Source organism: Gadus morhua, chromosome 1 (assembly GCF_902167405.1).
Source record: "Gadus morhua chromosome 1, gadMor3.0, whole genome shotgun sequence".
Lineage (NCBI taxonomy): Eukaryota > Metazoa > Chordata > Actinopteri > Gadiformes > Gadidae > Gadus > Gadus morhua.
The window spans coordinates 12,678,477-12,693,614 of record NC_044048.1 but is presented as its reverse complement, the minus strand read 5'-3'; the positions used below and the strand labels follow the sequence as shown (position 1 = coordinate 12,693,614).

Below are 15,138 nucleotides of genomic sequence, written 5' to 3'. Positions count from 1 at the left end.
GTTGGGGTCTCGACCCCACTTGGGACTACTCTGATATGTAAATTACGTTGCAGGAGAATGCTGACATAAGTTATAGATATTTAATGATCCATTTTATTCCTGTACACACAAAAGGACTGCCTCATCATTCATAGCCATGAGCAAATGCGTGAGTACAGCAATTTGATTATGTTCACAAGGATATTGCTATATGGCATAAGTTGATTGGGTAAAAGCTATTTGTGTGCAAGCATAAAAGTCGGGGGATGGGGTCGCAAGCATTTTCAGAGCTAGAAATTTGGTCTAGGGCAAAAAAGGATCCATTTCATTGGACAGTCTGTATGTGAATATTAAGTGTTCTAATTTGAGACCCGAACACATTTTTTCATTAACAAAAACAAAAAACATTACGATTCTGAATAGCTAACAAAAAACGCTAATTTTAAACTGGGCTTTGACAACAAACTACAAATTGTGGTTTACAATTGATTTAGCCCACAATTTCAAGAAGGCCTCATCTTTTTTCTGCTGCCTGATTTGCCAAATCTCCCTGCACCCAAGATATGCATCACTACCTACCAACTAATGCTTAAAAAATATAACGACATCGGTTTTGCCTTTCAGTGAGTTTGCATCCATGACTATATGAAAATGAGTGCTGAGCATTCCGCACCATACTGTGGGTTGAAGGAAGGAAGGAAACCATTACACAAGCTTTCATACATAATGTCTCTTCAGCCCCCTGTATATTTGTGAAAATATCTCTATGTTGTGATACAATTATCTTATAAAAAATGATTGGCTTACCCAACTGTGCCTACCAATTAATACAAAAAAAAAGAGTGCATAACTGTTTCCTTTACCCATGCCTATAGCATATTGGACTATTACTGAGCCTTTCAATGTGCTGAAGGTAGGATATAAAATCTATAATCTGTGGGTTGTTTGTTATCTGCACCTGCTGCTGTATGAGCCAATTTCCAAGCTCCTCTCTGAATGCTCAATGACATGTTTTAACCATGGCATTATCATCACTCCTCCACCGGTGCAGGAATGCAACACTCCTCAATGGTGGAGTAATTTCAGGGGGGGGAGCAAAGAGGAAGGGAGCAGGGAGGAAGGGAGAAGGGGAGGGAGGAAGGGGCTGTTTCTTTGGGACCGTTTATCTTCAAAATATTCCTCTCTTTGCGACTCTCAAATCTTACCTGCAGCAGCTTTGAAATCCCTGGTCTGCTAAATCCAAACAGGGAAATGTATTGATCAATTTAAAGTTGATTATTTGTATCAAAGCTTTATCAAAGATTGATTAAAAGGAACTCAGTTTACTTTGATAAAAATGTTGTTTAACCATGGTTTGGTCATCAGATATTTTCCCGTCTTGACTGGGCGTGGCAGTAGGACTATATGGTATGTTGCGGTTTAATAGACATCAACTGTTTCTAACTGCTGGGCAAGCCCTGTGTCATCCCTTGATAATATTAAAAATGTATAATTGAATTGCGCGCTCAAAGCAGGCCACCTTATGACACCTAATAAACAAAGCTGTCTGAATGAGTTGGAACATTCCAGAAGGAGACGCAACAATTTGTGCTGCCAGGTGTTGCTCATAACACTAATTATGACACGTAAGAAGCATGAGGATAGCTATTAATTATGGTTTCTCCTACTACAAACACAGGTGTCACTCAATGGTTATATCTATCTATAACAAAATCTATATCGATATCTATATATATATTATATCTTAACATGGTATGGGGTTGACACATGTAAAAGGCAAAACACATGACCAATTGTGCAGCTGGAGGGAGTGAAACGGTGCTGTGGCAAACACATGTAGACTTTTTGGGGCTCGGTGCACAGGCGTACCTCGTTTTCCCTGATGACGCCCACAACAGCAAAGACATGCTGGCGGGCGGGGCGTGACAGCGTTGCGTTTCATATGTTTCTACCGTGGCCAAGAACTTCAAGAACTTCAAGAACTTGGCTGCATGCCCTGCAAGCCATCAAGCACATACAACCCCACCACCCCACGCACGCACGCACGCACACACACACACACACCCCCCTCACCGCAGCCGAACCACATCTCCGCCTCAGCCCACTTTCAGCCCCGCCCCCACCGTCCTTTGTCTCTGCTCATCTTTTTTTCTCTTTGATGACTTCTCTTCCTGATCCACTTCTTGTTTGTCGTTTCAGCAGTTTTCCTGTTATCTTCCCCTCAGCCCGCATACTGACGGATAGTTTGTCCCATTCTGCCCCTCACTCTCCAACACCCCCCACCCCCACACCCTCTGCCTTGCTGTATTAACATCCTTCTCCCCATTGTCCCCAAGCTGACCATTCAGCAATAATGGGCTGCACTACAGTCTGTTGTTGTTTTGAGTTGAAAAGAATAGGGTAATATATATTCTATTAATTTTCCTAAATTGTAATTTAGGTTGCTTATATTACAGCGTATGTCGGTATAATATTCTAGAGTTGTAATGAGATGGATGAGAAATGTTTCATTTGCATATCTGCGACTGATAGGCATGATGGATTCTCCGAACCAATCGGGGTAGAGATGCCCTGATTGGTCAGAAATCGATATGAACTCAGGTAGACACAGAGTCACAGCACATTTCACTTAATAATAGCCTGTGTGGTTGAATATGTACTATTTGTAGTTAGACAAAACTGTTGAAATATTGCAAAGGCAAAAAGTGTAAAACTATTAGCATCAAAATATAATAATGTAGCAGAATGGCCCATTTCAGAACAATATATATTATATTATTGAATTATATACTATTACTATTTATGCATTAATGGGTTCATCACTTTAATGCTGTAAGTGTCACAGGTGGAGCTAATTAATCGTTGCTACGTGGGCCCATTGAGCCAGACTTTATTTGTATATAGTCATATAAACTTGATTATTTTACCTGAAGGTAAAGAATCACCTGAAGGAGTATGCTTCCCCTAGCTGCCACTAAACTAAACCTAACACTAACCCTAACCCTAACACACCTATAACTATAGCATCTTTAACAGGGCTCTTATATATACACCCTTAATGATTCACCCCCTTATCAAAGATTTCCCTTATTCTTCACAAAGGAAAAATTCCCTTCACGTAATCATTAGCTTATAGATAACTCAAAGTCAGAATTCTGAGTCAGAATGGCTTTCAGATCTGATCCTTCCGCATTCTCAGCACTAACTCCATGTGATCATTAACTCTCCAAACCAGTCTACTGTACTCTCTGTAGGGTTTCGACAATCCCGGGCTCTATGATTAACTGTCAGACACTTCTAATCAAAGAGGGATGCTCCCACTGCAAACTATATGCTGATGCTCTGGGAATTCTGCAGCGTCTGCTTCCCGATTATGACAGCATTGGCCATCAGTCGTAAATCACGTTTATGCCTTTTCAGATCGACCATGGATGAGTCTAAACCAAGATACTTATGTGCAGTGAATACAAACAAGCATTAGTTAGCATCTTTTAAGTAGTACGTGCATCATTATTCAACCACAGTCCTTATGAAATGTTGGATTTATTCATCATGCCGACAATGGATATCAGAACTCAAAGTCTTTGTTTTGACCATTTAGTGACGTTAAAGTGTCTACTTCCATGTCTATTGTCATGTCTGCACGGGTGCAACATCATACATTCAAGTCAAAAATAATGCACAGCACTCCAGCTTGTTGGATTACAATACAATTGCCTCCTACCATGCAAATGTGTTTCCACTGTCCCCTGTTGGTGAGTTTGGAAACTAACAAATAAAAAATATGCCTTTGCATGAATGACACAATATGTCAACAGAGAAATAATTTTTCAATTTTATACAAGTGGTAAACAAAGATTTATAAAAATGCATAGCACCAAGTTGACATACAGTATGTTTAAAGGATTGAGTGTGCTTGCCAGTACAAACCCATAGCAGCTTATTAGTTCCATAGCATTCGTGCTGTTGTGTTATTTCAAACGTCTTTAATAGAAACAGTTTAACATTTTAACATAGCATTTGCTTCACATAAGTTAAAATAAAAGTTGAAAACAAATAACGAATGAAAACAAAACATAGACGATCAAAGGAAAACATGACAAATGCCCTATTGAATAAAAACTCCAGTAAAAGCTATACACCCAGCTATACAACCATAGGGTGTCTCTCCCAAATCTGTTTGTGTCTGCCTTCCATTGTCTTCCCCCTCCTATCAATTCACTGAACTGAAACCCAAGACAGCTGGGCAATCTAGGCCAGGGGGCTTATAGGCATTGGCTTTCACTGGCCCGGCTGATTTGTATCTATGCAGACAGGGTGGAAGAGAGTTGAAGAAAGGCTGTTGAATTCTCTCGAGCCGAAAGAGAAGAAACATGTTTTTTTTGTCCCGCAACAAAGATGCTACTTGTCTCCGTTCTGATTGGACGCCACGTTAGCCGCACAGTCTTTGATCTCGCCCTTTAGCTCGGCGAGCTGTTCCGAGTGGTCGGACAGAGTGCCGCTCACCTGGGCCAGGTAGGAGTCCGAGTGTCTCTCCAGCTCCGCCCGGATCTTCTCCAGGTGCTCCGCCAGCTCTCCCAGGCTGGAACACTGGCCCTCCACCTGGCTCACCCGGCTGTCTACGTCCTTCACCTCTTTCTGAACACCCAGCGTTGAGCTCCTGCACCCCTGGAGCTCCCCGGACAGCCTCCTCCTCAGGGCCACGAGCTCCCCCTTCAGCTGGGCGAGTCGCCTCTCCCCCGCCCCGAAGGCGGTGGCCTGGTGGCCGACCAGCCGGGCGATGCCGAGCATTTGGTTGGACAGCTGGTTCTCCCTCTGCTCCCAGGTCGTGTTGGCGTGACCCACTTCCTTAGCGATGTAGCTCACCGAGTCTCTCAGGCCCTTGAGGGTGCGGTTCACAGAGTTGATGTTGACCTTGAGCAGGGTGATCTCCCCCTGGACCGAGCCCTCCGTCTCCTCCTGGGCGATGCGGAGCAGCAGGTTCCGCAGGGTGCCGTTCAGGCGGTCCAGCTGGTCAGAGTGCGTGTCCAGGCGGCCGCTCACCTTCTTCTCCACCTCCCCGCACTCCTCCTCCGCCTGGGCCCCGCTCACGCCCGCCGCCACCGGGCTGGAGGGCGAGCAGGAGGAGGTGCAGAGGAGCTCCAGGTCTATCAGCTGCTTCTGGAGGCCGTCCAGGTCCCCCTCCACCCTGCGTCGCACCGACTCGATCTCCGTCTCCAGCGCCGGCACCACGTGGCCCTCCAGCAGGGCGGGCGCGGTGGCGTTGCTGAGCTCCTCCACGGCCACAAACACCCTCTCCTCCAGGGTCTTCAGCTTCTCCTCCAGCATGGTCTTGAAGCCGTCCAGACCCCCGGGGACCGCGGCCAGGCCGTCCAGCCCGCCGTCGGTGGCGTTCAGGCGGCCCTCCATGTCCACCAGGCGCGCCTCGATGAGGGTCTCCACGTGGACGCTGTGGTCGCTGAGGGCTGTCTGCAGCTGCCTCTGGGACTCGGTCAGACCCTTGACCGACTCCTCCAGGAGGAGAACGCGACGGGACAGGCTGTTCACCTGCAGGGATAGTTCAGGTCCATATCAATCGGCTTCATCACGGCAGCATTCTTCGATGGCTCATTTAAACATAGCCATTATCGATGCTCGATTACTGCATTCATAATCACTAGTTGGGTTCAACGGTTGAATCTAATGACCTTTATCTCCCTAAAATTAAAAAACATGGGTGTCCTGTCATTTCATACAAATGTTTCCATTGCAGCTTTCCCAAATAATAACAAACAAATGGCAATTTCAAGAATCGTGTCTACACATGTATGCCCCCGGTGGACCTGAGCGGCGTAGCTACCTGTCCGCAGCAGCTCTCGGTGAGAGTGAGACCCTGGATCTGAGCCTGCAGGGTGCCCAGCTCCTCCCTGATGCCCGTCTCCCTGCCGTCCAGGGACTGCTGCATCTGCTCCTGGCCATCCACGTGCTCCCTCTGGCACTGCCTCTGCACCGCCACGATCCTCTCGTCGCAGTGGCTCTCCAGTCCCGTGAGTCGCCTCTCGAAGCCGTCCAGGATGTCGGCGCGCACACCCGCCAACTTGGCGTCCAGGATTTCCTCCAGGAGGACGGAGGCCCTGGACCCCGGGACGGGCCTCCCGCTCGCCGCTTCCATCAGACTCTTGAGCTGGCCGTCGTGTCCGAGAACCATTCCCTGTGGAGGCACGGGAGGAGATCAAACACGGCTCAATCAGCCATCTCCTAGCTTTAACAATGGGAGTTCATTGGTTCCGGTCCGTGTTCTCAACTTTTACAAAATTCATCAGCTTTTTCCAACTTAAATTTAAAGACTTATCAAGGTGCATTTTTTAACTTGTAGATCCCAGTAATGAAATAAATAAATTGACTGAATAATATAAAGGTTAAATAAATGTTCAACGTTCATGGTAAATGTATTGAAAAGGATTCTAACATTTCAAAAAGGCTATTAGTTTTATTGTTCACGCTGTTCACAACCAATCAACTGTCTCTATCAGAGTTTATTCATAGCCTAATAAATCTCACACTATCCATTCATGATCTACAAGCCCACAGACCTTTTGAACTAGGTTGAATGAAAAGGATTGATTGATAGAGCCAAAACATAGACATCATTAAACGATCATTACACGATAGCATTACCCCATTACACAGGCAGCATGTCGCCATACCTGGATCTCCTCCAGGACGTGCGCCTTGGCCCGCAGCTCATTCTTCACCTCCGTGACCCGGCCCTCCAGGTCTCCCAGGCCGGCGAAGCCCTCCACCCCGTCCAGCCGGCCCCCCGTCCCCTCGGGGAACACCCCTAAGCCCACAGAGGAGTCCACCAGCCGGGGGGAGTTGGCGAGGAGGGTGCTGAGGATCTTGGTGGTGTCCTCCCTGAGGGAGGTCCGCATGCGGTCCTCCAGGCTCACCACCATCCCGTTCAGGGTGTCCAGACCCTGGGTCAGGCGCCGCAGGTTGTCCTCCATGCGGTCCAGCCTCTCGCCGCTCACCCCGGACCCCCCAAACCTGCTGCCTGCACAGAGGACACATACAGAAACAGAGGTCAAAGACAGAGACAGAGGTCAAAGACAGAGACAGAGGTCAGAGACCGAGACTGAGTTCAAAGATAGAGACAGAGGTCAAAGACTGAGGTCAAAGACAGAGACAGAGGTCAAAGACAGAGACAGAGATCAAAGACAGAGACAGAGGTCAGAGACCGAGACTGAGTTCAAAGACAGAGACAGAGGTCAAAGACAGAGACAGAGGTCAGAGACCGAGACTGAGTTCAAAGAAAGAGACAGAGGTCAAAGACAGAGACAGAGATCAAAGACAGAGACAGGGGTCAAAGACATTGACAGAGTTCAAACACAGACACCGAGGTCAATGACGGAGACAGAGGTCAAAGACAGAGACAGAGGTCAAATACTGAGACAGGGGTCAAATACAGAAACAGAGGCCAGAGACAGAGACAATGGTCAAAGAAAGAGGCCGAGGTCATGACGGAAACAGAGAACAAAAGGTGAGATGGTGGGCGTTTATTTGGAACGTAGTGACAAGGGTCTAAAATCCAAGCCAAAAGTAGTTGGGTTCAATCACCATTGTCCGCAGCCGACTTGTAGGCATCCCTGGGCAGGATGCATCCTTAAAAAAGGCTTTGCTAAATTGTAAAACTGTAGGAACTTATTACACTGCTATTTCACCAAAATACATTAATGCCCTCCTCCCAGCCAATTAGATTCAGGCATTCTTAAACGAAATGGAATAAATACATTATTATATTGCTACAAAGTAGTTTGTAAATAATAGGACTGTTTTGAAAGCATCCCTATGTCCTCACCTTGGTTTGGTTTCCCATTGCCATGTATGCTGGGGATGGGCCTGCCTGGCTCTATCTGGCCCTCTCCAGGTTTGTGGTCCTCGGTTGGTCTTGGACCATGGGGGTAGCCCCTCAGACCTGGTCGGTGAGGGGGAACAGCTCCCTTGGATGGGGGCAATGTGCCGTCAGGCAGGGGTGTGGAGCCATCGTGACAGTTTTCACCAGAGAATCCCGGACAACACCTCCACTCTAGCTCAGTAATGGTCTTGTGGCCGACCTTGTATGTGGGCTTGTAAAAGGTCCGGTACCTGCAGAGCACATGGAGAAGGCAACCAGTTAGCCTAAACACACATTAAGTTTGTATTCATAGTCGTAGCTTTTGTGCATTTATATGGATTCAATAAGAGCTCTGATCCAGGGAGAGTAAGTAAAGATGCAATGGGTAGATCCCATTACTGCAGTTAATCCATTGGATTAACTGTAGATTGGAGGGAGATAAAGACACCAAATTCAAACTAGATTTTATATTAAATTAGATAGAAAATCTTCAATTATATAGAAAGTATTTTGGCTTGTGGCTGCGTATCTATCTTGCTTTAGTTATTTTAAACAACAATCAGGTCACAATTCAAACATGCCTATTTCAATACTTGTCCATTTATTCCTAGAAAGAAAAAAATAACAGGGATGAAAATGATATAAGTTGTTTGTGTAGGCCCATAGCTTTTACAGGGATAGCAATCATAATAATAATAATAAATATATTATATAGCGCTTAATATGGTACTCTAAGACGCTTACAATAATTAGTTAATGCAATGCAGCAATGCATTAACGCTGACTCTCCCAGGTTTCACTCTGTTGGTAACACCACCAATAATCACAGATGTTTCCGCAGGGCAAAATCTTTTCCAAAGTAAACACCGTGGACACTAGAGGGCAGCAAATATGCATTGCTTCTTTTTAAAACGCGTAATGAGCTTGGGTTGAAAGGCGCGTACAACATGGTAAGGTAAATCATTGACTCAGAAATGTGTTTCTTAAAAAATGATATCTTAAATGAATTCTGCACAATGAAGTCTTTCTCAATTTAATATACATTTGTATTCAGACATTAGGGTTTTTCTTCACTCTTACATGACCACCGGACACTTCTGACCCCAGATGCACTTGGTGGTGTATTCTGCCTTCACGTAGGTGGCGACTCCGTCCTGCATGGTGCACGTGATGTTCCTCTGGACCACGTAGGCACAGTGGTTTCTGGAAGGAACACGATGAGCAAAGGCACTGTTTGGTATTTTTTTCTGTGGGACATATTAGCTAAAAGAAAACAATGAAAGGTAATTAAATATATCCACCAAACCCTATACGGCGTAAAACTGCCTGGACAAATTATCTCAAACTCAATTGGAAACTCAATGGGCAAACACTTGTGTTCACTCTTCCGCCTGCGTTTAAGATAAAGTACTTGCCCCCCACCACAAAAAAAAGTAAATATATTTATGAAGGCAGTATAATAAAGATCAAGACGTTCCAAATTGACATGGTTGGATGGAAAGGCCGAAAACAACAATACCGGGCATTTGTCCAGTGAATAATCAGTGTGAAGCTAATCAGGCTTGATTAGCTGCAGGTGGAGCATGATGACCTCTGGCACCACTGTGTTGTCTGTGGTTAAAACGTGACTTATTTTGCGGCCTTGGTGTTTGTGCCTTTGATTCTCTTGCTTGTCTCTCTCCTCCCTTCATTATTTTCAACGTTTGCACTACTAATGTTGTGTTTGTCGACTTAGTACAAGTACCATCCTTGTGGTTGAATCATTCTGGTTACAGGCCGCTGTAATCGCGCCGTAAGTAACCCAATAAAGGATCTGAGGCCGATCCAACAGCGGTTTGCAATCTGGAAGCGTGAGCTTGTGTGAGCTTGTGCAAAGCCACATAAAGCGTCCCCATTATAACTATTACAGCTCTGTTGTTGCGTCAGACTGGATGGGTGTGTGATGGTGTGTGATGGTGTGTGAGTGCGTGTGTGTTTTTGTGCATGTACGTATTTTTGTGTGTGTTTCTGTATCTAAGTGTGTACTTGTGTGTGTGCACGCGTGCATGCATGTTGTGTGTGTGTGTGTGTGTGTGTGTGTGTGTGTGTGTGTGTGTGTGTGTGTGTGTGTGTGTGTGTGTGCATGCATGTGTGTGTGTGCGTTTGTTCTTTGTGGATTTGGGTGTGCGGTGTATGCGCATGCCCCTGTGTCTCTTTCACACATGTTCTCCCTTCTTTTGCCAGTGCAGTCATAGCAACTGGTAACTGTTCCGTGGCCCTGTGTGCAGCCCAGGGAACGCACTGCGCTGTGCTCTTTAGACTTACATGTGAAGCATTTCTCCCATTCGGAGGGGAGGGTCCCCTAACACATTCAGCACTGAGCAGTACTCCACAGCTGTTACAGCACAAACAGGAGTGTTTCAATAGAGGCGTGTGGGGTGGGGGGCGGCCAATATGCCAACTCAACAGGTTCTAAGGGCTAGCAGATAGGGCAGTCTGTCTGTGTGTGTGTGTATGTGTGTGTGTGTGTGTGTGTGTGTGTGTGTGTGTGTGTGTGTGTGTGTGTGTGTGTGTGGGCAGGCATGTGATCTTATTTGTGTGTGTGTTTGTGTGTGTGTGTGTGTGTGTGTGTGTGTGTGTGTGTGTGTGTGTGTAGGAAGGCATATGATCTTATTTGTGTGTGTTTGTGGGGGTGTTTGTGTGTCTGAGTGCAAGTCCGTGCCCGTGTGTGTGTGTGTGTGTGTGTGTGTGTGTGTGTGTGTGTGTGTGTGTGTGTGTGTGTGTGTGCATCAGTGTGCGTGCATCTGTGTGCATGCATGTGTGTGTCTGCGCGTGCATGTTTGTGTGCATGTGTGTACGCAGGTGGTTGACACATGTTAATACGGGCTGGAAGCAGCGGCAGCGGTCGGTCTGACTGAACTCTTTCATACCAGACTGACAACCTGTTGCCAAATCATGTGCTCGTAAGTGGTAAGCCAGAATGTGGTGACTTGATGTGGTATTATTGGATGTTTTTAAAGTACTCAAGCATGACACATGTCACGTTTTGGTGAAGTGAACTTCACTTGAAAAATAAACACCACACAGAAGGGGCTGGGGGGTGGGGTGGGTCGGGGGGTGGGGGGGGGGGGGGGGCTTGGGGTGGCAAAGGGCGAAGGTTAACTCAATGTTATTCAGTGAATATCTTCATTCCTGTGAAGCGTTGGTCGACGAGCGTCTAGTGAATCTAGATTTAATAGCTTCTTTCCAAAGCATAAAACACAGGTAGTGGCTCAATGTGTTTGCACCGTGCGACTACCAGACCAGACACATTCAGGCACACAGAAACATTGTGTGTGTCTGACGCTGACATGACCAGCAGAGTCAAAACTGATCCCTTTTGTTTGACAGGTGCACATCTGGGAAGAGCTTTTGACCTTCAGACCAACAGAATGCCACGCATGCATGCACGCACAAACACACACACGCACTTGCACGCACACACACACACACATAGACACACACATACCAGAAGCAGACAGCATGGTGTGCAGGAATCCAGATGTACCAAAAAAAATGCTCCTCTCCCACTCTTAATATTTCTACATTTCTTCCTTTCACTCCCTTTTGCACCTAGACACTTAATACTCCACTCCATCATGCTATTTTAGCACGCTTTTATCACTCAAACCTGGGGGAACAGGTTTGTTTCACTTTTCTTTTGCTTCATATTTGCTTACACCAATCGTGTTGCTGGAGGAGGGGATCTATAAGGGACTAATTGACAATCAGAAACTCTGTCAGCAATAGTTATCTGTCTGTAAAGGTATTACATCAACACTGACAGTATCGACCGGTCACTGTAACTAATAAAATGCCATGGCATTATTAAAGTCCACTTGAGAAAGCTTCATCCACTTGCGCAAATGAGTTTTCATCAGTAGAAAGGAAACAAATAACAAAGCGTAATTCCGCCCCTTGCAGTTTCTGGGTTCGGGTCCAGGCTCTGTGCCGTCTCTGACCACAAGTTCTGCTATAACATATTAGGAGTGCTGGAGCTGAGATTAAGCACACAGAGCCCTTGCTGCTTTAGCAGTGAGAGTGTTTTGATGAACCCTCTCTCTCTGTATGCTACAGACTGGGGTCTGGGGCTGCCAGGGGTCAGGTGCTGTGCACTGGCAGAATAGGAGTCTATGAGAACTGAATGAGACACAGACATACTTGGATGGTTGTGATGAGCTGTAGGCAAGGCGCAACCTATGGTTGAATTGTGTGGCCTAGTAGATGCATTCACAAGTGTATTCAGTATGCATGCACACACAAGCATGCACAACTGAGTACACGTACACACAGACTCACACAGACAAACACACACAAACAAGCATGTTTACATGCACAAACACACATTCACAAACAAACACAAATGCATTCTGACACACACTGCTTTCACATTTGAAACAGATTGTTTTGAATGCTTTGAAATATGATTTTTATAGTGACAAGCATTTCCACATGCGAGTTTGATCACTCCAGCAGCACAGCTGCACACTATGAGGGTTGTGGAAACCAACACCAAAGTACAGCTTCTAGCTTGAATTAGCGCAATGATGGAGGACACACACAGAAAATATTTCCAGGAGCACGTGGGCCTCACTGACAGAGATCCCACCGCATCAGAGGTCAGCTTCACAGCATGGCAAGGGCAGACATCTGAAACTATCTGTAAGGGCATTAAGTGGTCACATGCAACCAAGAGAAAGGAACAGAGACATTAATAACAGTTGCTTAGGTGTTCTTTCTCTCCCTGTCTCTCTCTGCCTCACTTGTGCTGTGTGTGTGTGTGTGTGTGTGTGTGTGTGTGTGTGTGTGTGTGTGTGTGTGTGTGTGTGTGTGTGTGTGTGTGTGTGTGTGTGTGTGTGTTTGTGTATGTGCAAATGTGTGCGTATCTGAACATTTACGTTATTGTAAACAATAATGTATGCATGTGAGGGCAGATGTTAAGGTCTTGGCGTGCACGTAACCGGATTACTCATCGTTCTGTCTGTTATTGGGTTGTGCTGTATATCCACAGTGGGGGCTTATGGTGAGGTCACCTGTGGCTAGCCTGGCACTCCCTAGCTAGCCTGCGATGGAAGGTGCTCATGGTAACCCCTAAAGGAATATAGATGATCGATGGTCACGTTCCTGCACTGACACCCGTCTTCACCGGTGATATTTCATTCCATTCCGGTGATATTCAACACGCCGGCGGGAAATTAAAAAATAAAAGGCAGGGAAATGTAGTTTTTATGCGTTAGTCACACCTCATCTGTCAAGATGCAACTGGTTTAGGTTAGGTCTGTTGGGGTAGGGTGTTGCTCATCTCTCAGATCGGGTCTGTAGCTCGGGCTGTGACGAAACCACAGAGAACAGTCCAGTTCCAGTACAATCAAGATAGATAAAGGTACATGCAATCAATGAATACATCAACATATATATACATTTTTGTATACGTTCCTAGCCTGTGTCATCAGTCATTTATAATCTGCTTTTCATAATCTGGTGCTCTGAGATTGGAATTAAACTTGTTTTTGGGTATCAGAAAGCCACTAAACAAATCTTAGTAGTCTTTCAACAACCGTTAATATTATTTTTACAATGCACTTGAAAAAAAAAAAACGGCTGAGCAAAACATGAGCCCACCCTAGCCTCCCGGCAACGCCCACCTTTGTCACCCATCAAGGTAAATAAACTCAGTCCTTGTTCAGAGTGAGTAATGCCACCCCCCCCCTTCATAACACTAGGGCTCTCCATGCCAGAAGCCTGTCTCCAGACCGTGTCATTTTTTAACTCCAGGTCTGGTCCCTCTGTAAATATTTCCAGTATAAAGTTTCACTTCAGAAATCCCAGCACAGGGTTCCCCTCCTGGGAACAGCAGCATTCCCATCTCAAGATGCTCACATGGAGCGCTTTAGCACATAATATTGTTGCTTCTGGACCCGCCCTTTGTTGCTAGTGTCCAAACCAAATGCCCCACTCTCTCGTAGCGTTGGACCATCCTGTTGTATTTGTCTTATGTTAGTTGTTTGGATCCTTATATCATTTCATGGCCTTTCTTACACGTGTTCATGATGTTTCTGTCGTCACAATTTGCTCCCTGATAGTACTGCTTTGTCCTGCGTTGCGATTGGTGCTTTTGACGCTCCGGACCATGAAGCCCCGCCCCCCTTCACTCCTGCCCAGCTGGTCACCTGCGAGTTCCAGACTGTTTGATCCCAGACCCGGTACCGCCGGCCCGGACAGATTTATGACCGGGGGGGCGTCCCTTAAGGTGGACCGTGGAATCCATAACAGGTCATTTGACATAGCGACGTCATTTCTGTGGGCTAATAAATCTCCCAGGAGGCTCGCCGTTTCCTTCTATGGGTTTTTAATGAAACTCTATTTCTCTCTCTGGCAGGTCTCACGAGTCCCGGGGTGCGAGGTTGATTGACACTGTTGTTACTGCTAATTAACCGGGCAGTGATACTCCCAGCCCTAGGACCCAGGACCCAGAGGGATCATTCTGACAGGTGGAGGCACGAGGTCAACTTAGAGCCAGCCACGGCCATAGCTATAGGCTTTAAGGTTGAACTCCATATTTTGGGATTGAAACACCTGATGATGAAATGAGATCACTTGGATAGGAAACCCTGCCCTGTTGTGAGAGGAATAGAGTAGATCAGACGTTGTATCTGTCGTTCAGCCGATATAGTCATGTCCATTCTCTGTCGTCATGTTTTCTTCAGGAGTATGCTAAGAAGCAAAACCGCCAGTAGTAAAACCATTCCAATAACTTTGTTATAATCCTCTGGCATTTCCTGAGGTAAGAAATCTGCTCCGGGTAAGAAGTTCTGAAGGATTTTTTAAGAAACTGTAATACCAGTATTAAGTCAAGGAAATGCCAGGCTACTTATAATCGGGATCTAGCCGTCCTACTTGATTACTCTAAAGTCTGATTTGGAGGCTAATAACTGACTTTCAAAAAAATTCGACTGTCAGTTCCATTTAGCTGTTTTCACCAACTAAATGAGTGAGGTTTAAAACTCGTGAAACCAAATTCAAAGTCAAAGGCCGGATACTTTGAAGTAGGATCCAAAAGAGAAGTAAGGGCTAAGAGAGGGGAGCAAGAGCCTTAGATCTGGAACAGAAGAGCAGCCGTCGTCGACGTCAGCCTGTCGTGACCCTGAGCAGGAGATCGGCTGCTTGCTCTCCTTCCATCACACGCCCAACACAAACGTACAGCACCGACCCATGACCCACAACCCTTGATCTCCGCCAACCCCGTCACCTTTACCCCCCTTGACCTG

At 46.1% G+C, this 15,138-nt stretch overlaps 1 protein-coding gene across 1 annotated transcript in view; it reads right to left on the bottom strand.

The window, feature by feature from the left end:
- Nucleotides 1-3,503: 3,503 nt before the first annotated feature.
- Nucleotides 3,504-15,138, bottom strand: part of emilin3b (elastin microfibril interfacer 3b) — a 15,392-nt gene continuing 3,757 nt past the window's right edge. Inside the window, exons 2-6 of the mRNA XM_030367822.1 lie at nucleotides 8,933-9,055; nucleotides 7,817-8,103; nucleotides 6,666-7,012; nucleotides 5,819-6,169; nucleotides 3,504-5,526 (exon numbers count right to left, since the gene is read on the bottom strand). Coding sequence (XP_030223682.1) covers nucleotides 4,381-5,526; nucleotides 5,819-6,169; nucleotides 6,666-7,012; nucleotides 7,817-8,103; nucleotides 8,933-9,055 — 2,254 coding nt within the window. The 3' untranslated portion in view covers nucleotides 3,504-4,380. The remainder of the gene's footprint in view (nucleotides 5,527-5,818; nucleotides 6,170-6,665; nucleotides 7,013-7,816; nucleotides 8,104-8,932; nucleotides 9,056-15,138) is intronic.